The sequence below is a fragment of the Felis catus genome, chromosome D3 (assembly GCF_018350175.1).
Source record: "Felis catus isolate Fca126 chromosome D3, F.catus_Fca126_mat1.0, whole genome shotgun sequence".
Taxonomy (NCBI): domain Eukaryota; kingdom Metazoa; phylum Chordata; class Mammalia; order Carnivora; family Felidae; genus Felis; species Felis catus.
In genome coordinates, this window is record NC_058379.1 from 18277468 (window position 1) to 18303932 (window position 26465).

At 55.7% G+C, this 26465-nt stretch overlaps 2 protein-coding genes across 4 annotated transcripts in view; one reads left to right on the forward strand and one right to left on the reverse strand.

Annotated features, from left to right (window-relative positions):
* FOXN4 (forkhead box N4) lies at positions 1-26268 on the reverse strand. Of its 2 annotated transcripts, XM_045041928.1 has the most exons (10): positions 25674-26268; positions 24724-24812; positions 10706-10854; positions 8816-8940; positions 8599-8709; positions 8141-8268; positions 7418-7514; positions 5980-6187; positions 3067-3459; positions 1-2004 (listed from the first exon to the last, which is right to left on the reverse strand). In XM_045041928.1, exons 2-10 carry the CDS (start codon positions 24807-24809, stop codon positions 1745-1747), a joined length of 1557 nt encoding a protein of 518 aa, XP_044897863.1. In that variant the 5' UTR covers positions 24810-24812; positions 25674-26268; the 3' UTR covers positions 1-1744. The 2 variants fall into 2 exon arrangements, with proteins under 2 accessions (XP_044897863.1, XP_023097283.2); XM_023241515.2 differs by lacking the exon at positions 25674-26268 and having other exon boundaries at positions 24724-25120.
* MYO1H (myosin IH) overlaps positions 1-26465 on the forward strand; it is a 147086-nt gene that overhangs the window by 2903 nt on the left and 117718 nt on the right. The gene's annotated exons all lie outside the window — the stretch shown is intronic.

Below are 26465 nucleotides of genomic sequence, written 5' to 3' on the forward strand. Positions count from 1 at the left end.
GCCTTTATTGACAGAAGACATTTATTCGTCACTACTCTTACAGAGTCTTGGTGTTGCCCGAACGTGGGGTCTTTGTTGACAATGACTCAAACATCTTAACTTATCCGGGGGGGGGGGGGGCACATCACACAAAGCAGCTGAGCGGTCCTGCTCAGACGCACAGCACCGGGCTGTGTCAAAAGACGGTGGCTGCTTGGCAGAAAGTTCCGGAACCAGGTAGGAAGTACTTAAAGGTGGCCCTTCAAGACAAGTCTAAACCCTGAACCCTCCAGGTGGCTGGCTGATGAAAATTCTGGCTCTTGGGTTTGGGAACTCGCAGACACAGGAGCCAAACATCCAGCTGGGCAAGAGAGGGCAGTGCCACAAGCCAGTCTAGCAGATTCTTGGCATCACCTTAGCTGGAAGATCCCGAGTTACCTTCTCTTTTCCCCACCCCCCTCCCCTGTCCCTCCTCCAACCCACCATCTGCAGAATCCGCCATTTGCAAAATCAGTAGTTGACAAAAAGAAAAAAAAACAAACAAACATAAAACGGTCACAGGGCAATGAACAAACAGGTGCCAATAAATACTCTGCATTATAGCTTTGCTGGCCCCTACTCACTGCATGGGTCAAGTTTTACATGGTTCAGTTTGCTTGCCCTCCATCAGGAGTGTCTTTAATTCCAGCACAGAACGCCCCTGCCATTCTTCCCATCCCCCTCCCGATTTGCCCTTAGAAAGCCCCCCAGCCCCAAACTATGTATGGCACCTCCCCTCTTAGGAGCACGTGGGAAGAGATCTGGACCATGCCTGAGCAGTTAGAAAGTCATCCGGTCTCTGGGGCGCCTGGGTGGCTCAGTGGGTTAAGCCTCTGACTTCGGCTCAGGTCATGATCTTATGGTTCATGAGTTTGAGCCCCGCACGGGGCTCTGTGCTGACAGCTCCGAGCCTGGAGCCTGCTTCGGATTCTGTGTCTTCCTCTCTCTTTGCCCCTCCCCTGCTCGCACTCTGTCTCTCTCTCTCTCTCTCTCAAAAATAAATAAACGTTAAAAAAAACAAAGGTATCTGGAACCTAATTTAGAAAAAGTGGATGTCTCATAGTGTCAAAAGTGCTTTCTGTTCTAAAAAGCAGCCCAGGGCTGCAAAGGGGTTAAGAGCCAGTTGGAGTCACGATTCACCGGTAATTCGGGAGAGGCCAGGGGCTGGGTTCCGAGAGGTGGTGTGAATGGGCTCCAATAAATATAAATAAATGTACACAGGGACACGGTGCCCCGCATGGGCCCGGGACCTGTTGTGTGAGACTCTAACAGACTCTGGGAGTGGGGAGCCCGGAGGGGAGGGCCGGGCACCCATTCCGGAGTTCAGCCCGGTCCGGTCCAAGAGAGGCACGCCAGTCTCCCAGCTCTGCTCCTGGCCTCAAGGCCTGTCCTCTGGAGGCTGAGGTGGAGGCTTAATCCCAGAAGAATAAATTAAAGGGCCTCCCTGCTGGGGTGTTTCCATGGCGGTCCCACCCCAGAGGGGACTGCGGGTCGTTTCGGGAGCCCGGCGGGGATGCAGGCTGGAGAAATCTCGTTCTCAGGTGTCAGGAGGTCAGGGAGGCTGCAATGCCCATCCGTTGTCCTCTGTCCTTCTGACTCGAGGTGGCCCCAGAGGCCTCCTGCGGAGGTGCGAGAGGGCCCGGGGTGCCGACGGAGAGGTAAGAGGCCTTGCGTCCAGGAACCCCAAGCCCGGGGTTCCGGGTGCCGGGGCAGGTGAGGCGTCACCTCAAAGCAGGGCGATGGGCTTGTTCCCTGGGCTGCCCAGGTACTGGGAGGACGAGGTTGTGGCCGACGCGGCCACGCTGTCTGGGGTCGAGTACGCAGCATACAGGCCCGTCACCTGCAGGTCTGGGAAGGACTGGTCGCTGCCGCCGGAGACGGGGGTCAGGCCCGAGACCCCCAGCTCACAGCCGAGGGGGGAGTCTCCGAAGGCCCCCAGCGTGTCCAGGCTGAAGCCCCCATCCTTCATCTCCTCCCAGAGGTTCCCTTTCAAAGACAAAAGCGGTTGGGTGAGCTGGCTTCGTGTCAAACAGACCCGAGTTCAAATCCTATCTTAAGGAAGGGGCAAAGACCATGTCTGGGGTTCAAAGTCGGGTACCGCAGGGGAGCATGGAGACACCAAGTTCGTTCTAGCCGCCCCTTCCCTTCCCACTGGGCATCCCTGGGAACGTCACTTCTGTCTTGGAGCCTCAGGCTCCTTGGAATGAAATGGAGACAATCGCGCCCACCCCCCCACTCCTCCTCCCCTCGGGGGCTTAAACAGGGGGCTGTGTGGAAAGCACTTACTCTCACTAAGGGGTCCCACTGTGGCAAGGTCAGGGGACAGAACAGCACAACACAGTTTACAACACAGTTTGACTACATGATAATCTCGGGGGACAGGCAGGAGGCGGCGAGGTCCGGATACACCCAGTTCACAGCTGTACGTGACTCGCTCGCTTGCTAACTAACAAACTACCAACCGGTCCGTTTCCCTCTCTAGACACCGAACTCCTTGAGGGCAGAGGAGTTCTCGGCCATTGGCTGGCACACGGTCGTGAACGGATGAGTCACAAGGCACCTCCCTCGTTCGTTCGGTCATCCGCTCAGCTCCTGTGTATCAGGGACGACCGTGTGGCAGGCAGTGGGGGCCAGAGTGTGACCCGGCATGAGGTTGGCACGTGCGAGTGGAAGCAGTTACTGAGGAAAAGTTGGGGTCGGACGGACCTGGGTTGAAATCCCGGCTGGGCCACCGGCGAGCCAGGGGACCTCACTCCTCTGCCTCAGTTTCCTCACTGGCAGGATGGGGACGTGAAATGGCAGTGGCCCCCCAGGGCCGATGCAGGGTGACATGGGGGTGATGGCTATGACGCGTTTGGCACGAGGCCTGGTATACAGTAAGCGCTCACTAAATGCTGGCTGTACTTCACCGTCATTAGGTGGTTGGGGAGTGCTTGTTGAAGGAATGAGCGGAGGTGGAAATGCAGACAGACCTCCTCTCTCTTGCTCTCCCCCATCTTCCTGGCCCTCCGGCTCCCCCACCCCCACCCCCCACTCCTCCGGCCTCACCCTGCAGAGCGAAGTCCATGATGCTGGGGTCCAGGGCATCCACCTCAGGGTTCATGTCGGTGCTGATGTTGATGAAGTCCACGGGCGCCCTTCCCATGGCGGGGTGGGGGAGGGGGCTGGGGCTCAGTTCCGGCAGGGCGTGCAGCGGTGGGGTCTGGGCCGGGGCGGGAGAGTCTGGGGCGAGATGTGCCTGGGGCTGGACCTGGTGGTGCAGGGGGCCGGACTGCAGGGACAGGGTCATCAGTGGCTGGGGCGGAAGCTGGGAGACAGCCAGGCGTCCATGGGCCATGGCCACCGTGGTGGCATGAGTCAGCACGGGGCCCTCGGGGTCTCCCAGTTTGCCAGGGCGTCTGCAGCTCTCCGGTCGGTCCGAGATCAGCTTGTCCAGCTCCTCTGCAGGCAAGTGGGAGAGGTCACTCAGCAGCCACCCTGCAGTTCCCAGGCCCCAGTGGTACACCATGCGCGTGACCGTTAGCCAACCTCTTGGACCCTCTGAACCTCAGTCTCTCCATCTAGGAGATGGCATCATACACTCTGCACAGTGTTGTTGGGGGAATGTCGTGAAATCACAGTGTAGGGTGTTTGAGGAATGAGAAGGGCCTCGGATAATAACATGAGCTCCCCTCATTGGGACAGTGCAGTAACCCTAGGACCTCGCCTGGAGCTCCTCACGCCCTGCAAGAGGAGGTCAGGCAGAGGTTACAAATCCACGACACGGGGACAAAATCCCTGCTGCTCAAGAGACATTAAGAAGTGTTGCCGTGAGTTAAAGCTGGATCCTCCTTGACGGCCTTGGATACGAACAAGACCATGACTGTGGAATTACTTTTGGTTGCTGGCTTCTGTCTCCTGGACTGTAACACCAGTTCGAGACTGGACCGCTAGGGTCCCGGGATCGATTTAGGTTACACTCACTTTAGAGGACGCTTCCAACCTGGGTCTTACTCTAAACGTGTCAGGGCTGGCCTCAGGTCTCAGGTCAGACCCCAGGGCTCTCTGAGGGGTGGGCATCACACGGTACTCATTCCGCTGAGGGCCTCCCGGACCCCGCTATGGTCCCCTTTTCCTCTCTTTATGGAATTATTCGTGTCTGAGTTATACTCCTGTCCTCCTTCATATGCAAACACCAGGCATGCCAATCCCCAAGGAGTCAGGCCACATATTCCTAAGGCTGGGTGGGACTGGCCTTTCATTTCACATTCTCCCCTCCCCTTCACATCTTTTTTTTAATTTTTTTTTTTAACACTGATTTATTTTTGAGACAGAGAGAGACAGAGCATGAATGGGGGAGGGACAGAGAGAGAGGGAGACACAGAATCGGAAGCAGGCTCCAGGCTCCGAGCCATCAGCCCAGAGCCCGATGCGGGGCTCGAACTCACGGACCGCGAGATCGTGACCTGAGCCGAAGTCGGACGCTCAACCGACTGAGCCACCCAGGCGCCCCACATCTCTTAATTAAAAAAAAAACAAAACAAAAAAAATGCCATATTTTTTTCTCATAAGCAAAGAGGTTCACGAACAGGGTAGATTTGGAAAATACAGAAACGTGAAGAATATAAAAATTACCAGTGGTCTCTTCATTCACAGTAAAGAGTTTGGTATATTGCTTCTAGTGTGTGTGTGTGTGTGTGTGTGTGTCCATGTAAGTACATATACACACATATGAATGGATATACACACGTATATAAATGTATATGTTCATGTAACATCACATATGCATTTTAAAATATGATGAAGCTGTGTGATATTGCTTCATAACCTTTTTTTTCACCTGTTGTGTTGGAAGTATTTCTTTCTATTCCAAAAATATTTTTCTCTCTAGTCCTTGCATGGTATGACATTGTGTCTATTTAATCCCCTCTTGTAGGATGTCTAGATTGCTTTCAATTTTTTACCGTTAGAAATAATTTTGTGATGAATCACGTTGTGTGTCAGCCTTTTGTTGACATCTTTGATCTCCTCAGCACACGTGGCCAGAAGTGATCGGATCAAGGGGGTGCCTGGGTGGCTCAGTCAGTTAAGCGATGCTTGGTTTCAGCTCAGGTCACGCTCTCACGGTTTGTGAGTTCGAGCCCCGCGTCGGGCTCCACGCTGAGCGTGAAGCCTACTTGGGATTCTCTCTCTCCCTCTCTCTCTGCCCCTCCCCCACTCGCTCTCCCTGTCTCTCTCTCTCTCAAAATAAATAAATAAACTTAAAAAAATAATAACTGGTGCAAACAATGAGGTACAGTTTGCAGGGTTTTGTTCTATTACTGTGTCCCGGAAAAGTTTCACTTAGGTTCCCATCAGTTAGACACGGAGGTGCCTGTTTCTCCACATCCTAGCCCACACTGGGTGTTATTACTTTATTATTTTATCATTTTATGTTTTTTAATGTAAAAAAGTCTTTTTAACGTTTATTTCTGAGCGAGAGAGACAGACAGACACAGAGCATGATGAGGGAGGGACGGAGAGAGAGGGAGACACAGAATCCGAAGCAGGCTCCAGGCTCTGAGCTGCCAGCCCAAGAGCCCGATCCGGGGCTTGAACCAGCGAACCACAAGATCATGCCCTGAGCCCAAGTCGGACGCTTAACCGACCGAGCCACCCAGGCGCCCCTATTATTTTATGGTTTTAAAACTCAGTGCCGATGTGGTAGGAGAAGTACGAAAGTGATGTCATCCCGTGGTTGTCTCGTCTGGTGTTTCTCTGGGAGAAACTAGGGGTTGCTGAGGGGAGACTGAACAGCTTTTCCCAGGCCTGTGACCAGGGCTCTGAGCTGAGCAGCCACAGGGGAGCGGGGGAGGGAGGGGAGCATAGTTCACAGGCGGGAAGTTCACCAGAGGCCCGTGTGCCCCCCATCGGGGCCGAGACTTGGTGCCGGCCAGGCAGGATGCAGGCAGAGCCGGGCCGGGCGGTGCGTGTGGGCCTCACCGGGGTTGGCCATGCTCCGGTGGATGGCGGCGAGGTCCTTCCTCTTCCACTTGTACATCTCCTCCTCCATCTTGTCGATGCGGGCCAGGTTCAGGGCCCACAGGCAGCCCTTCCTCGAGGAGCCACTCATCTTGTTCTCCACCTTCTCAAAGCACTTGTTCAGGGACAGGTTGTGCCGCACCGAGTTCTTCCAGCCGTCGGGAGCCGTCTGTGGGGAGAGACGGACGCACAGGAGACCCCCTCAGAGACCTCCCTATGAGCTCTTCCTCTCCAGGGGCCTCTCAAAGGCAGGCCTAGAGGGGCAGGCACGGCAGGGGCGGGGTAAAACGACACTCTGACACCCGCCTTGAGTTGGGAAGACGAGAGAGAGCGGTAGGGACTGGGGCAAACTGGAGGGCCCGTGCCCTGTTAAAGGGGCAGGTGCGCTTTGGCTCCAGCCGACAGTTACTACTTGAGAACCGGCCCGGGGATGCCGAATTTTCCCTCCTTTCTCTCCCGCTCGGCGAGCAAGCGAGCCGATGCGAATACACGGATAACTGGCCGAGTGTATTCAATGCCAGACAGTTTTCAACGCTCATACTTGATTGTGAGGTAAGCAGATACAACAGCGCACCTCATGGCCTCTTCCCCTCCCGCACACACTACCGTGCGCAGCATTTTCTGCGGAGGGCACGGTCCGAGTCGGGGACCTCACAGCTTGGTACCGACCCTCTGACCACCGGCGCCTGAGTTTGCTTGGGTGCCAGCAAAACTAACGTTCCTAGTGGCCAACCACGTGCCAGGAGCTGCCAGGCCCTTTACACGCAGAGTCCTCGCCAACCTTGGCAGAGGGGTATTATCCTCCCCATCTTACGGATGAGAAAACTGAGGCTCGGCGAGGCAAAAAGCTCTTGCCAAGCCTGTGTTCTGCATCAGTATGTTTTTGAAATTGTTCACTTTTTCAGAGGGAGGGGAAGAGAGCACGTGAGCCGGGAGGAGGGGGGGGGGAGAGAGAGAGAGAGAGAGAGAGAGAGAGAGAGACCGACCTAAGCAGGCTCCACGCTGAGCACAGAGCCCGACGTGGGGCTTGATCCCATGACCCTGGGATCATGAACTGAGTTGAAATCAAGACACTCAAGAGACTGAGCCACCCAGGTGCCCCTGCATCCGTATGTTGAACCGAGTCGGTGCTGAGTAACTAGGTTAGCCCCTCTTCCCGCCGCCCCCCTCCCCTGCTGCTGCGGATGCCTGGTGAACTTGTTCCCTCGTTAGAGCCCAGCTCAGATGCCCCCTTTCCCTTCTGGATTTCTTTGCCCCTGACTGTGTGAACGGTGCCTATGGACACAACTGGGGGCTTAAAAGGGTGACCCGGTGTGGCCCCGGGGCCAGGTCCTGGGTTCTGGCAGTACGAGAGGCCGGAGTGGCTCCAGCACCCCCAGGCCAGGCTGGGGCCCCTCACCTTGAAGTAGGGAAAGTGCTCCTTCATGAAGGTGTAGATCTCGCTCACAGGCAGGCTGCCTGTCTTACTGTTCTTCAAGGCCATGGCAATCAGACAGCTGGAGGCACAGGGTGGAGAAGGCGGGGGTGACGATGGCTCGGGCTGACGGCCCCAGGTCTCCTCCGCCAGGAAGTCTGCCCTGCTTGACCCCAGCGGTACCAGGCCCTACATGCTCCAACGGCGTTAGCTCTGGTACCTTTCCACGGCCCTACGTTTTTCCCACCTCCCGCCCTTCTCCTTGACCCTGAGCTCGGACACTGGTACCAATCTGAGGAAGTGCTTTTCCTCTCTTTATTCCTTCTCCATAATTCATGCCTATGGGCCTTTAGACTTTAACCAGGCTTGCTTACCCCCCGCCCCAGCCGTATCCAAATCTTGTGGGGTACACAATCCTCTTGTTTCGATGGCTTTTTACACCAGAGGAAACTGAGGCTCAGAGAGGCCAAGCCACTTCCCCAAGGCCACACAGTTTATGAGTGACAGAGTCGGGAGTGGGTGCTCAGCCCTGGGGGCTGACTGGACACACGACGGGCCTTCCTCGAGCAGGTCCCACCTGGGGGTTCCCCACTCCCCCCCAAACCCCCCTTGCAAGTCTGAGCCATTGCACCACATCTAGCTGTCTGGGATAGCCTCGCCCCTCTCCTCCCCGAACCCCCCGTGGCCCCAGCCCATCCTGGACCTCACCTGTATGAGTAGATGGGCTTGGGGTAGTGTTTGGGGTGCAGTTCCCGAGACGAATGCACAGCCATGCGGGGCTGGGGGTAGGGAGGCCGTGCGCCAAACGGGGAGCCGTACAGGCCCATAGGGGGGCACTTCTCACGGGCGTGGCAGGGAAGGGTGGCAGAGAGAAAAGGTGAGAGAGAGCATAAGCCACTCACAGGATGCCCCCCAGCCCCAACCCTGGGTTCCCTTTTAAGGAGATGCTGTTTAGCAAGATGTCAGGTCTATGGCCCCGGGAGATAATCCTGTCCCTGCCCCGCGCAGCGGTTTTAGGGGACTGAATGAAGGACTCAATGACACACACACGGGGAATGTTATGCCCATGTTGCAGGGGAGTAAACTGAGGCTCAGAGAGCTCCCTGGCCAGCCCAAGGCAGGGGTGTGTGTCTCCGAGTCCAGGGGCCCCCGCCAGTCCCTGGTACCTGCTGGGTGCCTGGGGGCAGCGATAACTGCGTTTGGGAGGCGGGCGAGTACAGCTGTGGCTGGTCCTGCAGGCTGGATGAGGGCTGGCCCCCCACAGGGATCTGGTTCATCTGCAGAGGCCGCAAGAGGGGGAGACAGAGGTCAGGGTGAGGGTGGGGCACCCCAGCCCCGGAGGACCCCCCGCTCTAGCTCCCCGACCCACGCGGTGGCGCTTACGCTGGCTCCGTGATTGGCCATGGGGCCCAGGCCCAGCATGCCTGGGGGGACCATGCCAGCCGGGCCGTGGAGCAGTGGACCTGGGGTGGCTCCCACATGCAGGCTGGCTGCCCTGGCCAAGGCACCTGCAAAAGGGAAGCACAGAGATGCCGCTGGGCTGGAGGAGTGGGTCAGAGCAGCTCAGTCCCCGGGCACCTCCAGAGAATGGAGCCGTCCCCCACCCAGGTGCACAGCAGGTGCTTGGCAAACCACTGCCCGGGAGCGTGGGAGTGACCAGTGGGCTCCTACCAGCTGTGTGACCTTGGGCCAGCCTCGGTCTCCCCATCTGTACAGTGGCACTACCGAGATTACCTACGTATGAAGTTGTCAGGAGGTTGTGCTCATTACATTGCTCGGCACATAAGCTCTCGATAAATACGAGCGGATAATTAACGATGATGATGTCATGAACATCTTGGCTCTCGTCCATCGTGAAGCTAAAGCATCAACTCATTATGTTCATCTCTCTCCTCAAAAACGTGCCTCCACCCCCCAGTCCTCTAGGCTTAGCTCTAAATGCCTCTGTGCCTCGTCTCCCCTTTGCTGAGTCCTGCTCGTCCGCCAAGGATTAGCTCAGATTAGCATGGCTAATCTATCACAGATGCTCACTGTACCATTCTGATTTGGGGCTACGTTCCAGGTGAAACGAAGTTGACCTGCAAGATGATCCTGCCCGGGGGGCCTCCTCTTCCAGGAAGCTCTCCTCTGAGTCCTGGCCGCCACCCCCTGGGCTCATGCCCTTGTGCCTGTGATCTGTCTGCCTTGCCCTCAGCTCCTCCCTGAGAACTAGGACCACATCTTATATGACCCAGTGCTCCAAACCCCTGGCACGGAGACAGGGACACAGGAGGCGTGCGGCAACACGGTGGAGAGGGGAGGCTTCCCGCTCGTGTGCCACACAGCCCCGACTGTGCGTGCAAGGAGCTTTCGGCGTCACGTGTCCGCGTCGCCCCGCGAGGGCAGTGCGGCTGTCCTTTTGTCGCAGAGGAGGACACAGGTCAGAGGGGGAGGGTGCTTGCCCGAGGTCATACAGCTGGAAGTTCTCGATCGGGGCTTGGCCAACCACGGCCAGCCGGCCGAACCCAGCCTACAGCATGTTTTTGTAAACACAGTTTTACTGGCCCGCGACTACATCCCTTCGTTTACATATTGTCTAGGGCTGGGTTTGCGCCACAGTGACAAAGTTGAGCATCTCAACGGAGACCGTATGGCCCACAGAGTCTAAAATATTTACTCCTTGACCCTTTACGTTAAAAGTTTGCTGACCCCTGCTATAGATGTTTTGGCCAAGAACAGTTTGTTCAACGAAAGAAATAATCCTAGACACGAATTTCTCAACTGTCGGTCCTTTTAACATACTGTGATGATGGTTTTCCTTGATTGTTGGTCTCCAGTGCTTTCTGGGTCTCTAAATATTTAGTCCACTTGCTATGACTGCGACTGGCTGCCATTTATTGAGCACCTACTGTGTGCCAGGACCTTCGGCACTTTCCACGTATGACCTCTTTGGCGATCCGGGTTCAGGAGGCTTTTGTAAATGGCCAGGGAGCAAATATTTGAGGCTTTGCCAGCCATATAGCTTCTGTCTTCTCTTTTGTTTTGTTTGTTTGTTTGTTTTTGTTTTTTATAATCCTTGAGAAATGTAAAACCATTCTGAACACAAAGGCAATTAAAAAAAAAAAAAAAAAAAAGCAAACAGGCTGCAGGTTGCTGGCTGCATCTGGCCCGCGGGCCACAGTTTGCTAACTGCTTTAGACCTTCAAGACATACGGCGGGTGGGTGGCAGTGCTGAGCGCCACCCCTCCCCTGCACCACCCTCATGCCCCGCCCCCACCTCACCCCTGAGCCTACCTGGATGTGGGTGGGGTGCACTGGGGCCACCCAGGTCCACGCGGCCACTCGCCATCTGCTGCAGCCGCGGCACGTCCACAGCTGTGAGCCATGACAGCGACTGCAGGTCCCCGGGAAGGTCGTCCTCACCGGTGGTGGTGGCCAGGAGCCTGCAGGGAGGGGCAGGAGCTCGGGCGGGGCGGGGAGCTCAGGCCAGCTCTTGGGGGGGCCCCCCCACCTCTGGAATCGCCCCCTTAGTCCCTCATCTCCCCCAGCTTCCCTAACCTGCCCGTCCCCGGGGCTGGATATGGGGACCCAGGATCCTCCTGCTTTGGCAGCCAGGACCACACATCCTCAAATCATTCATTTCTTCATTTACCCACTTAACACATCTCACGTTAGCCCCTCCCCCCAGAATGATAAACGCTCATGTTTGTTGAGCACTTACTCTGTGCCCGGCACCATACCAAGCCCTTCGCAGGCAGAAACCCATTTAAATCTCTGGGTCACCTCATGAGGTAGTATTATTATGATTCCCATTTTATGGGTGGGGAAACTGAGGCACAGGGCTCGGTGCTCAACAAGCACAGTCCTTTTCAATCCCGCTCGACCCCCACAGTAGCCCTGAGAGGTAGGATATGCCCACATCCCCCCCCCCCGCTTTTACAGATGGGGAAACTGAGGCTCAGAGCCCCAAGTCACTGGCCCAAAGCCAAGTGTAACAGGAAGTGGGGGGTCTGGAAACCAGGCAGCACAGCCTGAAGGCTGTGGAGCTCTTCACCGTGACCCCAGGAAGCCCCTGGAGCCTCCACTTGGGACGCAGGCCCACCACCCCTCAACAGATGTGCGAGCAAAACCATCAGTCTCTACGGGAAGGAAGAGGCTGCCCACTGAGGATGGCAGGCAGGTACCCCGATGTGGGATAACCATGACCCCCAGCACCCCCAAAGTCATGCTTGCCACAAGGCTCCAAGATGCCCCATGGGAGCATCCTGTCCACCCATGGGAGCATCCTGTCCACGTCGTAACGTGACTGCAAACTGCCCAGGGGCTTTCTGGTTTGCAGCCTGGAGGCCCGCGGTCCAAATTCTAAGCTCCACGTTTCAAGCAGGAGTGTGTCGGGGCTTCATGGAAAGGGGGAGAGAGAAAAAACAACGCAGCCTCTGGCTTTGTCCTGCATGTGACAGGGGACCCGCGGTGGACCTCAGCTTCTGTCACCTGTGGGCCACCGCAGCTAGCGTCCCCTCTCCTCTGCCCTGGTGTCTCAGCCTCTCTTCCCCCTCCTTCCCACCTCACCCGCTCTCTCTCTCTCTCTCTCTCCCCCCTTGTTTTAGGGCCACAATTAGCGTTGCCATGGCCACAACTGCTCGGTTGTCGCCGGGCCTCGGCCCTCAGCCCACCAAGCTGGCATCAGGTGACCGCCCGGCTACCCCAGCGATTGGCTGCCTTGTAGGAAAACAGGGCCTGGAAACGATTTGAAAACCCGGCCGGCCCTGTCAGCAGCAGCAGTTGGCCTGGCTTCTGTCCCCCCCGGCGGCCCATTGTGCGACAAACGACTGTTGCCCCCGTGGCACGTGGCCCCCATTGTCCTGGGGTCTCCCTGCAATTGTTTTTGTAGCCCCTTCCCACCCCCGGCTGCCACTCCTTCAGCCTGCTGGTAACTCATCTGGCGAGTGACAGCCGCGGCCCAGGCCTGGGCGATGCCATCTGTCCCCTCGGGCCCGTGGAGACCATGGGGTAAGGCCGAAGGGCAGGGCCCGCTGTTGGGGACGTCTGGCTGGTCCCCACCCACCCCTCTGCACCCCATGACTGGCCCACCTCCCAGAGGCTGGTGGCGTGAACCCTGCTCCTGCTCTGTTACCTGCTGTAGCTCCCTACTGCCCACGTGGCCCCGTCTGGCGCTGGGGCAGCAGGGAGGGATGGATAGAGGTGAGCCACTGCCGGCAGGTTTCTCAAGGTGGGGCCCTACCAGAGTCCCCGGGATGGTGGTGGGGGGCTTGCAAACGAACCGGCTTCTTGCATGCCATCAGTGAGCAAAGTCTCTGGCAGCAGGTGACCCAGAGTGGTTAGTTCCCAGAGTGGTTAAGAGCCTGAGCTCTGGGTTCTAATCACCTGTGTGCCCAGGGCCACTGACTTAACCTCTCTGAGCCTCAGTTTCCATCTGTAAAATAGGGTTAACGACACTTCCCGTCTCATAGGGCGTCGTGAAGATTAAGTGTGTAAAACCCTTGGAACGGTGTCTGACTTAGCTGTCATTATTAATACGAATATTAACGTCAAAAGTCACATTAGCTAGGTTCCCAGAGGACTAGAAGTACATCGAAGCTTTGGACTCTGGTCTCGCGGACCTGCCTCTGTTGCTGTTTCCACTAGCGGCTCCCATTTATTGAGCACTGCCTGTATGCCAGACCCTGGGCTCCATGCTATCCCCATTTGACAGAGAGAGAAACTGAGACCCTCAGCAGTCCCTTCACTGTCCTGAGCCTGTTTCCCCATAACGCGAGGATCCCGGAAGGGTATCGATGTAGCTGAGCCCATCGAGGGGCCGAGTAAATGGTGCTATTCTGGTTGTAATTTATGTGGTTTTCTTCCCTGCCATTTGGGTGTCCCACCTGGCTCCCCATTCCTTTGGCATCATCCCTCCTGGGGCCACCCAGTGTCCGCTTTGCCCCCGGGACACCCAGGCACCGTCGCACCTCCGCGTCTTTGCATTATAGCCATTCCCCCCTGCCAGGAATGCCTCCTTTAGCTTTTCCTCCCCCCACCCAAACGGTGCCCATCCCTGCGGGCTCACTCCAAACTGCCTTCTGACGGCCAAAGTCCCTCCAGACGTCATCTGACCCCACCCTTCATTTTACCCACGGGGACACTGAGGTTGGGAGAGGAGAAGCCGTTTTTTCCCGATTCGGAGTCCTGAAAAAGACCAGGGCTAGGGCTCCCGGCTCCCAGGGGCCAGGGGGGCGCTCATTCCAGCCCAGGAGTGTGGCTTCTCCTCCGGGAAGTCTTTGCCATCCAGACCCCAAGCTCGGGGACCCCTCTGCCTCCTGACGGCTCCCTACGCCTTGCCAGGGCCCGTGAGTCTGTACAGCCATCTCTCCACCCCTGCCCTGCCTGCTGGACCACCGAGGGCTGGCCCTGAGCCCTGTATCACCCGGTGTCCCTGCACACAGCGGTGCTACTTCAGTGCCTGCTTGGCTGGTCGAAGTAAGCTTGACCCCAGGTCACCGACACAAAGGATGGTGTGACAATGGCCGCGGTGTCTGGAACTTTTGGTGCTCACTGAGCCATCCTCCGCCTCCCTGAGCCCTTGCAACCCCTCCAGGACAGGGACAGGGAGTAGGCGGCCCCACTTTACAGATGGAGAAGCCGAGGCCAGACCGGGACTCGAACCCAGGTCTGTCTGCGCCAGTCTGAGGCTGTTTTTGTGGTACAACGGGCCGAGAATTAGATGTGACCTGGGGGTGATGCACCCCGCCCCCACGATCCTGGGGCTTTCCAGTGGGGGCTGTGTACACAGCGTTGCCCAGGAGTTGGTTGAAATGCAGGGTTCAAGACCTAGCCCGGAGCCTGGGGTCCCCCCCTCCTTGAGCTGTGGTGCCCAGGAGACTGTATTTTAGCACCTCCCAGAAAAGCTCTGGGGGAAGGACAGCCCCCAAAGTGGTGAAACAGGGTCTTGGGCACAGTGTAAGCTTGGACTAGATGAATCCCTGTGACTTCTGGCCCCTGGGCCTCTGTTTTCTCCTCTGAAAAATGGGAGAATAACAGTCCATATCTCCCTGGGTTGTGTTAAGGATCACATTAGCCAGTGCATATTCAGCTTCCGACACAGGCCTGGTCCCCATTCTCCCTTCGTGGGGGGTTGCTGCTCATCCCGGGGGGTCGGTGGCCAGGCCCTGCTCCCCCTGCTGGGTCTCTCTCTTGCCCAGGCCAAAATGTCTGTGTCAGTGTGCCTGGCACCGGCCCAGCCGGTCTCCTGCAGCGGATGTGGATGCCCAGAGGCTCTGTGCCGGGGATCCGCTGGCCCCAAAGCCTGGCTCGCTTTCTGCTGTCTCATCAGCCGGCATTCGGGCCCCTCTTCGCTGTGGATCACGGGGAGAGTGCGGTGCTCTAGGGCCTAAATGGGGAGTGTCTCGTCCCCACTGCCCAGCCTGGGTCCTCAACCATCTCTGTCCCCTTCTCCTCCACCCTTCCTCTGCTCCCTGCCCAGAGGCCCATCGGTCCAGCCCTCTCTCCACTGTGGCTCAGTGAAGCGTCCCTATGACCTGTCCCTCATCGACACGTAGAGTTCCATGCGAGGACCCGGGCTGAGTCCACTGCTGGGTTAGGTGGCCCCCAGACAACCTGATGCCGCAGCAGGGAACCTTGAACCCCCTGAGGGAGCAGCTGTATCCCAGAGCCCAGTATGGGGCCAGGCACACAGTATGTGCTCATTAAGTCCTCACAGATTGGACAAATGAGCAAACAGACCCAGCTTTCCAGATGCCCCACTCCCTGCTGTCCAAAGGGCCGGGAGGGGATAAAAGGCCCAGCTTAACTTTATTTAATTTTATAAAAGCCTGTGGACGCAGCTTGGGGTGGGTGAGTCCCCACTGTGTGCCCAAGCCGGTCAGGCAGGTATTGTTATCATTACCACCTTCCCATTTACCAGATGGGGACACGGAGGCCAGGGAGAAACAGGCCTGTCTAGGGTCCCCCAGCAAGAGACTGAGCTGGTTACAGTCCCACTGTCCTTTCTCCCTGCCCTACAAGGAACGGTTGAAGAAATGGGCTCTGTGGGTTCTAGAAAATTCTAGCACTGTGCTATCCAATAGGAAGCCGCACGTGGCTATTTATTTATTTATTTAAAAAAATTTGTTTTAACATTTATTTATTTTTGAGAGACAAGAGTGAGACAAAGTGAGAGTGGGGGAGAGGCGGAGACAGAGGGAGACACAGGACAGGAAGCGGGCTCCAGGCTCCGAGCTGTCAGCCCAGAGCCCGACGTGGGGCTCGAACCCACAGGCTGTGAGATCACGACCTGAGCCGAAGTCGGACGCTCAACCGACTGAGCCCCCCAGGTGCCCCACGCACGTGGCTATTTAAATTTAAATTCATTAAAATTAAAATTATGGATTCAGTTTCTTTATCACACCAGCCACATTTCAAGTGCTCAATGGCCACACATGGCCAGTGCCTGCCGTACTGGACAGCACAAAATTGGAACGTTTCTATCACCACAGAAAGTTCTACTAGGTGGTGGTGGCCTGGAACGGTCTTTTCACAGAAAGTTCTACCAGGTGATGGTGGTCTGGAACAGTCTTTTCGATCATTATGGAAAAATCTCTGGTGTGTCTATATTGCCTTAAAATTGGAAATTTGATTGAGGTTTGGAAATTTCAGGAGCTGATTGCATGGAATCTGGAGTTTTAGTATGTCCCATTACGAAAAACTCCCCACTTCACCTCCCACCAGCGAGGAAGTGACAGGGAACGGCTCTGTAAAAATGGGAGCCTTGTACTAAGGTGGCTCACAAAGTAGTAAGCTCCCCGTCCTGGGAGCATTCAAGCAGGAGTCAAGGGATGATGGGGGTCAGGCTCCTATTGGATGGATGAGCCCAAACAGCCTCCAAGTTCCCTTTGATGCAAAGAAGCTATGACTCATGGGAACAGTCTGCAGATAAAACACTCTGGTCACGTTTCCACAGTTCTATCATCTGGGGCAAGTGAGTCTCCCTCTCCTGGCCTCAGTTTCCCCAGCCACAAAGCAATGGCGGCAGAGTAGAGGTTCCCTTAGAGTCCTATGTGCGTTTGCGCTCTAGGAAGGCAAACTAGACCGTGGTTAGGAGCAGGCATGAACCCCAACACGGGTGGACCAGGGCCTAAAGATTCCTGCCTGTGTGACGGTCACCTGCTCTGGGGCTCAGTGTATAAACCAGGAATCATAATGGCATCTACTTTAAAGTGATGGTCAAGAATATGATGGGGCACCTGGGTGACTCAGCCGGTTAAGTGTCTGGCTTTGGCTCAGGTCACGATCTCGCGGTTTGTGGGTTCGAGCCCCGCGTCGGGCTCTGTGCGGACAGCTCAGAGCCTGGAGCCTGCTTGGGATTCTGTGTCTCCCTCTCTCTCTGCCCCTCCCTGCTCGTGCTCTGTCTTGATCTCTCAAAAATAAATAAACATTAAAAAAAAAAAAAAAAAAGAAGAAGGAAAGAAAGACCTGCCTGGCACCCCAGAGTCCCCTTCTGAATTCAGTAGCTCACCATCAGCTCTCCACCCCACACGGGGACACATCTGTCTTTTCCTTACTAACACACACACCTTGTGGGTGTCATCACCCCTGTTCACAGATGGGAGAGGTGAGGGCGAGCCAGAATTTATCTCAGCAGCTTTGGCCAATGGCCTCAGGTACCCGCCCCAGCACCTTTCCCCGGGGCCTCTATTTGCCCATCTGGAACACAATGGGGTTGAGCCCTTTCCATCTTGGTGGGGCTGCCCCTGGGACACACACAGCCTGCCGGGCCACTCGGGGTGGGGGGACCGCAGAGGTGGGTGGCCCACCTCGGCCAGGAAGCGGGAGGATGCTGAAGGGGGCGGAGCCTGGTGAGGAGCAAGGTGGTACCCTGGGGAAACCGACCTCAGAATATTCGGTCGTCAGTGGAATAATCCGGCCAACATTTTCCAAGTGCCTACTATGTGCTTATCATTTTACCTGCCTCATCTGTGTGCCCTGGTGAGTTTGCTCATCACAATTCCCGAGTCCTCTGCAATGACACATTCCGGGCCCCTCCCAGCTAGGGAACCCCAGTCAGGCCTGTCCCCCGCGACCCCCGACTGCTTTCTCTCAGGCATTTCCAGGTAGTGGTTCCAAGTGTCGGCTCTATGGTCAGCCAGGCCTGGGTTTGAATCCCACCCGGCCCCTTTATAGCTGTGAGACTGGTCTGCGGTAGTCTGCCTCTCTGGGCCTCAGTTGGCTCCTCTATACGGCTTAGTGCCTGTACCCACCTCGCAGGGTGTTTGTTGTAAGGACTGAGGCGGCCATGAGGGTCGGGCGCCCAGTCCACCCACGTGCACGGCATGGTGCGGTTCGCGTGATTACGAACATCTTCTAAAGAGCGTGCAGCCAACACTCAGTAAACATAGGTATTTCCTCAACTCCTACTTGCCAGGCTGTGGGGCAAGCACAGAACCGCCCCTCTGCCCGAGGAGGGAACTTTCTAGTTGACTTAGGAACGCACAGAACGGAGGAGCGGTCCCATAGTGTGCCTACCTCCCCGCCAGCCCTCTCCGGTCTGTACCTCCCTCGGTGCTCGACAGCCTGTGGGATGAAGGCTCCTTAGCAAACCCATTTCGCAGATGGGATAGCCGAGGCTCAGAGAGGGGAAGCGATAGCCCTCGGCCTCACAGCGTGTACGCAAAGGAGCTGGGGCTTGAACCACCACCCCGCAGCCTCTTTACTTGGTCTCTGTGCCAGTTTGGCTGAAATACATCAAGCTGTGGGCGGGAAGGGTAAATCATCGTCATCATTTTTAGAAGGATCTGCTGGGTGCCTCCATAGTGACAGGGTCCCTGGTCAGGGGACCCTGTGGTGGCCCTGGGCAAAGGGACACACCACTGGAGTCCCTGGCTGCCATCCTAAGTGACCAGGGGACCAACCTGATGACAGAAATTAACAGTGTCCTTAATTAATCAGCCATTTGCTGGAGGGACAGAAGATGAGCCAGGAGGGCAAAGCACTGCAGGGGGTGAGCCCAGGGACACCTGGATTCCAGTCCTGGCTCTACTCCTAATAGAGGTCCTTGTGCAGGTGACTCGGTGCCTTTGAGTCTCTGTTAGCTCATGTGCAGAACAGAGGTGTTCTTGGTTCAGGGCAAACCACAGGAAGGGTGTCGAACAGTGTGTGGCTCGAGGGCTAGACAACTATTTGTGGAGTAGATGGATTTAACACCCAGCAGTCAGAGTGACCTTTTGGAAGGGACAGCAGAACCTGGCACTGTCCTTAAAACCCATTAGGGGAGTAAGGCTCCAGCTCCCCACCATGATCTGGCCCTGGCTGCCTCCCACCCCTCCCCCCATGCCTTCCTCTCCTCCGCTCTAGCGAACCTGTCAAACTTTGAGTTCCTCAAGCATTTTAAGTTCTCTTTGCACCTGCTGTTCCCCCCGGCTGGAATGCTGTTCCATGCACTCATTCATGGCTGGCTCTTTCTCATGCTTCTGGTCTCAGCCTAAATCTTCCCTCCTCTGAGAGATTCTCCCTGGCTACCCACACCCCTAGTGGTCCTTCCTGTGTGTGTCTGCAGAACATTTAGCATTTTTTAAGGAGGTATTCACCTTATACGTTTCCAGTCATTCCACTCTAGGAGGGCCAGGGCTGGGAGACCCTCTATTTTGTTCAGCCACTGGCACAGGGCCTGGCACCCTGTGGACATTTATTACATCCTTGCTGGAGTAGGAAAGGGTAGAAGGGTACCCCAGCCCAGCCCAGGTAGAAGGCATCTACTTGTGGCCGAAATCCCACTCCAAGCCCTTTGTAGCTATGTGACCTTGGGCAAATCACTTTACCTGCGCTGTGCCTCAATTTTCCCATCTATAAAGTGGAATCATCATCATCATACCCCCCCCCCCCCCCCCCCCCCCCGCCCAGAGGGCAGCTGTGAGGACAAGATCAGATAATGTGTACGATGGGGCCCGGCACCCAGCAGATGCTTAGACCCCGTTCCTTCTTTCTTCCCCATTGCGTTCTCTCCTCTGGCCTTTTGCATGGTCACTAGGAGGAGACCCCACAGCACGTATTGCCTTTGGGGAGTCAGATCACCATCCCAGCGGAGCAGAGGCGCATCCAGCCCCGGACGTCACTTCCTCTCTGATTACAAGGAGGTTTTTACCTGCCTTCTGGAGATGTGGTTTAGTGGGAAGCTCTTAACATTACCACAAACTGTTCCTGTTTCCAATCCAACCCTTTACACAAAAGGGATTAAGCATTTCACGGCGGTATTTATTTAGCTAACACATCTTTTGTAACATCTTTTGTAACCGTTCACAGGAAAAAGAAAATCAAATGCAGTTGAGCAAGCTAGGGGATTCCCAACTGTGCCGAGAGTGAGCGTAATAGGACATGATTTGATTAGGAGGCTGGAAAAGGGAATCTCTCCTTGCTAGAACTTGGCTGGAACTTGGCAGAGGCGGGGTGGGGGGCGTGTGTGTGTATGTCTTTGTGCGCGCGCACGCGTTTCTAGGGGTGAACCCAGGAAGGCTGGACCCCAGAAAGGCTACCTCTCTTTCCCTTGCCTGTTAGGTAGCTGGAGGAGTTGTTCTGGCCACCTCGAGGGAGGAAGGGTGTAAGGATGTTGGGAGCGTCACCGCCCCTGACAGATGGAGCCCCCAGCCTCCCCCCTGCAAGGAGGTTACAACTGATGGGTGGAGCCACACTGATATGGGAGTTAAACCATCCCCACACGCAGCTCAGCGGGGGGCTTAAGAGGAAAGGCAGGTGGCCTCTGTCCACCCTGGTCCACACTGCGGGACTCTGTCGTCACTTAAGCACAAAGCCTCTCTACATTTCCATGGACGTACTGTTTCTCAGGTGATAGTTACTCATCCATCCATCTACCCGATGAATATTTATGATCGATCGTGTGCCCAGCACTGTGATCCACAGAGGAAAACACCACTGTCCAAGGAAAGGAAGGGCTTTGCCCATTTCTTAGAGGAGGAACTGAGAGTCTGGCATCAGAATCTGTAAGGAGAGCACAGAGCCGCATGGCTGTGGGAGAAGGTAAACGTCCAAGGAGCCAGAAGTCTGCCTTCTTCCTCTGGGCCTCACTTTCCCGATCTGTAAAAGGAAGTTGTTGGACCTGACCTCTAGAATAAGTTCCAAACGTGGGGACAGGTAGTTGAAATCTGCTGCCCTGGGGGCGCCTGGGTGGCTGCCAGTTAAGCATCTGGCTCTTGATTTCAGCCCAGATCATGGTCTCATAGTCCGTGAGTTCGAGCCCCGCAGCAGGCCCACGCTGACAGTGCAGAACCTGCTTGGGATTCTCTCTCTTTCCCTCTCTCTCTCTCTCCCTGCCCGCACCTACATGCATTCTCTCTCTCTCTCTCTCTCTCTCTCTCAAAATAAATAAACTTCAACAACAACAAAACAACGCTGTTCTGCCCCTTCCTGAACGTATGCCCCTGGACAAGATGCTGGGCCTCAGTCTCCTTGTCTGTAAACTGGGATCATGCCAGCACCTATTCCACGGTTGTTACCATGAAGATAAAATGGGGTCGGTGCACTTGCTAAGGAGCTCCGCAGCTTTCTGGCACACAGTAGGTGCTTAGTAACTCGAATTATCCCGCAGAACCTCGAAGGGAGCACTTCCCTCCCAGCTTTGAACCAAAGGGAAACCGGCTAACCCATGTCGAACCCACGTGGGACGTGAGCTGTTGGTGCTGTCCACAGGGTCACGGCTGCCCCTGGCCCTGGCCCCCAGGCCCCAGCGTCTCAGGCGGAGAAGGCTGCTGCCATTTGCTGTCTAGGCCCAGCCACGGACTCTCCCCCGACAGCTCCTTGGGGACAGGACGGCCTCCAGCTGCCGTCCCCTGCCCCCGCTCCCTCCCTCTCTGCACACAGCCATTGAAAGTTAACGGCCAAGGCGGCCCTTGGGGACGGAGGGCTGCGTGGAGGGCTGTGGAGGGCTGCCCGGGGGCTGGAACCAGGCTGGACCAGCAGCCTGAGTGGTCCTTGGAGCCATTCCCTGGAGATGGGAGAGGGGGAACGAGAAGCCCATAAACTTCTCCAAGGCTATTATTCAGGGAGAAAAATGGGAGTGGTTGGAAGGGGCCAGGGAGTCTACTCCACCATCATAAAACCTCCCCTCCCTGAGAAAGCACTCTATCCCAGGCCTGGCCCAACACCTTTTCTAGACAGAAAGTGCCGGATACTCCCAATGACCTGTGAATTGGGCTCTCCCTTTGCTCCATTCCACAGATGAAGAAACTGAGGCACAGAGACGGACAGTGACTTGTCTGGGGTCACACAGTGGCGAGGTGCTAAAGCAACTTATTGTGTTCCAGCACCTGAGGGGCACGGGGGGGGGGGGGCAGGAGGGTAGTGGTCGTGGCACCCTCTGGGTGGGACAGCCTCAGGTTCGAGTGGTACTTTGGCCACGACTAGCTGTGTCATCATGCAAAGCCATTTAATCAGATTGAGCCTTGGTTTCCTTATCTGCCAGATGGGCACAGGAGTGCCACGTTCACAGGATGGCTGCGGCACAGGGAAGGCAGGTAGTAAAGGGTTAAGAAACCATCAGCTGCTATTATTATTATTATTATTGCTGTTGTCACCATTATTATTTTTCTGCCCTCAGGGACATGGTAGCTGTTTAACACAAGAAAGCCCCAAACCCATGCAAATATAAGGCAGGACACTCAGGCCACTCATCCTGTGCTGAGGCAAGACTGTTTCTCTTAGCTCCACTGCCTCGCCCCTGCCAGCTGGTCAGGGAACTGGGTAGGCATTGACACCCCCCCTCCACACACACACACACACACACACACACACACACACACACACACCAGTAAGCTTACTGCCTGCTCTGCCCTATTTCTGGAGAGGGACAGCTTGCTCAGTACCCCAGACAGTTTGGGAGCTGGGCTGGCCAAGACCCCAAGGCTTAGAGCTGGTGGGAGCCCCAACTGGGGAGTACTGGAAATCTGGGTTCAGGGAACCCCCTCATCCACCCTGTTCCTCCAGGGCTCCCACACAAAGGCCCTCCAGAGACCCCAACTGTTGCAGAAACTTAACACTTGTTAATGGAACTAAGTAGTAAGAACCGGCAAATGCTGCTGGTTCTGTGTCTCTTGCTCTATAAAATATACTCAGTCTTTTTAGCAGCGACTGTGCCCTAATCGTGCTCATGGGAAAGATTAGGAGACTCAAATCACGTGACATGTCCAAAGCTGGACTTTGAACTTGGCACGTCTGACTCCAGAGCAGCTGCTCTGAACACCTGATTCCTGGGGCACCTGGGTGGCTCAGTCGGTTAAGCGCCTGACTTCAGCTCAGGTCATGATCTCGCAGTTCGTGAGTTCGAGCCCCGCGTCGGGCTCTGTGCTGACAGCTCAGAGCCTGGAGCCTGCTTCGGATTCTGGGTCTGCCTCTTTCTCTCTGCTACTCCCCTGCTCGTGCTCTGTCTCTGTCTCTCTCTCAAAATTAAACAAACATTAAAAAAAAAGTTTAAACACCTGATTCCCTAACTCTGATGCTTTTATGGGGTGCGTTAGGCAACAGTAAGAATCAATGGTCTGAGCTTTTCCAGCTTGTCCAGGGGAAGGACCTGTTTTCCCATGGGCTTCCGGCCGGGGGGGGGGGGACAGAGGGAGATTCACCCCAATACACTGAGTGCCTGCTGGGTGACAGACACTTCCATAGATATTACATTTAAAACCCATAGCTTTTATTATCCCTGCTACAGACACAGACAAATGAAGGTGTAGAAATGAAAACGCCCAGAATCATACAATTGGCAAGTGGCAGAGTCAGAAATTGTTGCTTCATCTTCATAATAACTCCATGCAGTGGGTACTATTTCTAGCCCCATTTTATGGACGAGGAAACTGAGGCTCAGGAATCAACCGGGATTGTAGAGGATTTCAGAGCCCAAGCTCCTAACACCCTTATGTTGCCCCCACTACGCCTGCCATTATTTAAACCCTTTCAGGGCTGGAAGGAAGCCCAGAGGTCCTTGGTGGTGGGTTCTTGGTTAAAGATTTCACTTAATGTCTCCAAGCCTCAGTTTCCTCATCTGTGCAATGGGGGCTCATCACAGCAACTTCCCAGGCTGGGCACACAGTAGGTGCTCTCAGATTGCCTCATGCCTAGCATACATGTGGAGTCCCAGATCTGCACACAGCAAGATCTCAGCAAACATCTCTTCGCATTTGCGTCTTCGTTCGGATCTCAGAAGGCAGCCTCCAGGCCCACAGCCCTTAGGAAGCAATCTCAGAAGGCAGCCTCCAGGCCCACAGCCCTTAGGAAGCAAACCTCGCTCTAATTGGGGGCTGTCATCTGCCCCAGAAGGCATTGCTGGCGAGTTGTAGTGGCCCCAGGAGGCCAGACAGCCCCTGGGTAAACAGGTCTGATCCGAGGTGACAGCCTGCTCTTCCCAGGCCAGCCCCTGTCCTGTCCCCACTCCATAATCTGGGCTGTGCCCCCTCAACCCATGGACACGATGCCTGCCTTGACAGGTGGGGCACTGGGAACCAAGTCAGGCCTCCTGGCCTCAGGCGAGAGAGGCTGGGAGGGAACTCCAGCGCATTCCTTTTTTCTCCTCCTCCCTCCCCTGGCTGTGTGACCTTCTTGGTCCCTTCTCCCTTCTTGGCCTCAGTTTCCCCAACCGCAAAAGAAAGGGGCTGGACTAGTCGAACTCCGAGAGGCCGTTCTAGCTCTGAGGCTTGAAGAGAAAAAACGGGCAAAGGACTCTGAGGAGCTCCCCCGACCCGTGTATATCTCGCTTCATCCTGTCTCAAGAAACAACTTATTTTGGCCTCAGCTCCATCAAATTTATTCTTCAAATACTTTCAAGAGCGTCATTTAACTGATAAGGAAATGAGGTCCAGAGGTCCAGAGAGGTCAAGGGCCTTGCTGAAAGTCACACAGTCAGGCTAGGAATTCAGGAGTTCCCGCTCACAACCTCTGCAGCATCCAAGGAGTGTGGCCGCCAATTCCTCCCCCACACCCCAAAGCTTTGGGGGGACATTTCCTGGAGCCAATCTTAGGACACTGTATGGGAAGCAGTAACTGCCACTGTCATCTTAACATTCACCAGGATGCCCAGTCTGTCACCCAGGAGGGGACCTCCCTTGGAGGAGACAAAAGACTGGCCTTTGAGTGGTCCCCGTTGCCCCAGGCCACAAGCCCAGACACCCTCAGAGAGGCCAGCTTTGAAATTGAGATCTTCTGGTGTCTTGCAAAACCGCAAAATTTAAGGTAACAATGGTTCTTGCACAGAAACCATAAGCAGCACATAAACGCGTTAAACAATTAAAAAAGAAATGGTTTGTTTTTGCTGAAGCCCTCACCTGTACTCCTGTGGAGAGGGGTGATGATTTTGCCCTGAGTTTTGCAGAATTCCTGACATCATAGATGAGATGTCACTTTCTATCATCTCCTTGGGGAAAAGACAAGCAGAAAACAAAGCTCCCATCAGTGATGGTGTGGACAGGGCAGAACCCCAATTTTCCCACAGTTCAGAAGGATGAAGCTCAACCAACCAGCAGAACACTTGAAAGAAAGAAAGAAAAAGAGAGAAAGAAAGAAAGAAAGAAGAAAGTACTAGAAGATTTCTGGGCATCATAGGTCACTTTCCCAGGGCAGCTCTACAGAGTTTCAGAAGCAAATGAAGAGAATGGAATGAAATTCCAGGTTCTTTCGAATTAATGGGGGAAGGGCAAAGGAAGGCTCTAGAATCCAAATGTCAAGTCGTGGAAAATGTGGACTTGCAAAATAGGAATCAGAAAAACCTCTTTTCAACCGCAGCTCAGTTACTTTATTGTTCAGCTATTTATTTATTTATTTATTTATTTTAAACAAAAAAGGTAAATAAAAAAGGACAGCTTGACGTGTCATGTATGTTTCTCTGGGAGGGCCAAATTCCCACTTGCAAAGGGGAATAATCCCTGCAGGGCTCCCGCCCTGGAAATGCCTTCAGAAATGCCACATGCCCTGGCTGGAAAACCAATCCAACCTCCCACCCCACCCCACCCCCCACCACATCCACACACAGTCTTTAAAAAAAAAAAAAAAAATCAAGAAACAAAAACACAAAATTTGCCGAAGTTTCTCAAACTTCAACCTTGAAACAAACACAGAAACCCACCCAAGAATCTCATTTCCGCCCCAAAAGTCATTCAGGGATTCCCGGGAAGGAGAAAAGGGGAGAAGAGAGAGGTAGCCCCCACAGCCCCTGCGCCCGGGGCTCCACCCTGGAAATGCAATGCAAGGCAGCAAAGCCGACCCCGCAAGGCGGTACCTGGAGCCGATCCTCGTCTGGCCGCCGCTGCAGGCGCTCTTGGGGCGGGCGGGGGTTCCGGAGGGGGGCTCCCTCGCGCTCGCCCCTCGCGTTCAGCAATTTGGCCGCCGTCGCGGCTCGAACCGTTTTTAAATTTCCCTCTCTGGAGCTGTCCAGCTCAGAGCATGCGCAGTAGCCGTGCAGGGGGCTTTTTCCCCAAGGGTCAGTTACAGGGCAGGGTCAAGGGGACTGTAGCGAGTGTTTCCCAGCAGCCGCCAGCCTTGCACGCCCCGGGGCTCTAGGTGGGGTGGGGTGGGGCGGGGCGCAGGGGTGGGGACACCCCTCTTCAAACTTTGCCAGCAGTGGCCGCAACTGCATGCCGGCGAGCATGCGTTGAGGAGCAGTGGGAGGGCAATTTAGACCAAAAGAATTAAGTTGCAAAAGGATGCCGGGTGCATTAAAACTTGCAACCCGTCACTTCCCCGGGGGGAGAAGGCGGTGGGTGGGAGGAGAGCTCGGCGGCAAACTCCCCTTTCCCCCTAAGCCGGGACGGGCCTTGAGGCCGCCCGGCGAGGTGGGGGGACCCAGGTAGACGCCGATTCCGGCTACCTGTCCCTTTAAGAAAGTTGCGCCCGCGGGCTGGCGCGCGGCGGGCGGGCGGGCGGGGGCTGCGCGGCCGGGAGCGCTCGCGCAGGGCGCCTCCACCTGCCGAGGCCTCGAGGGGGGGGCGGGCCGAGCGCGGCGGCCCGGCGCTGGGGGGCGGCCCGGGTCTGCGCGCCGCACTCCCCCCGCCCCCGGATCCCGCGTGGAGAG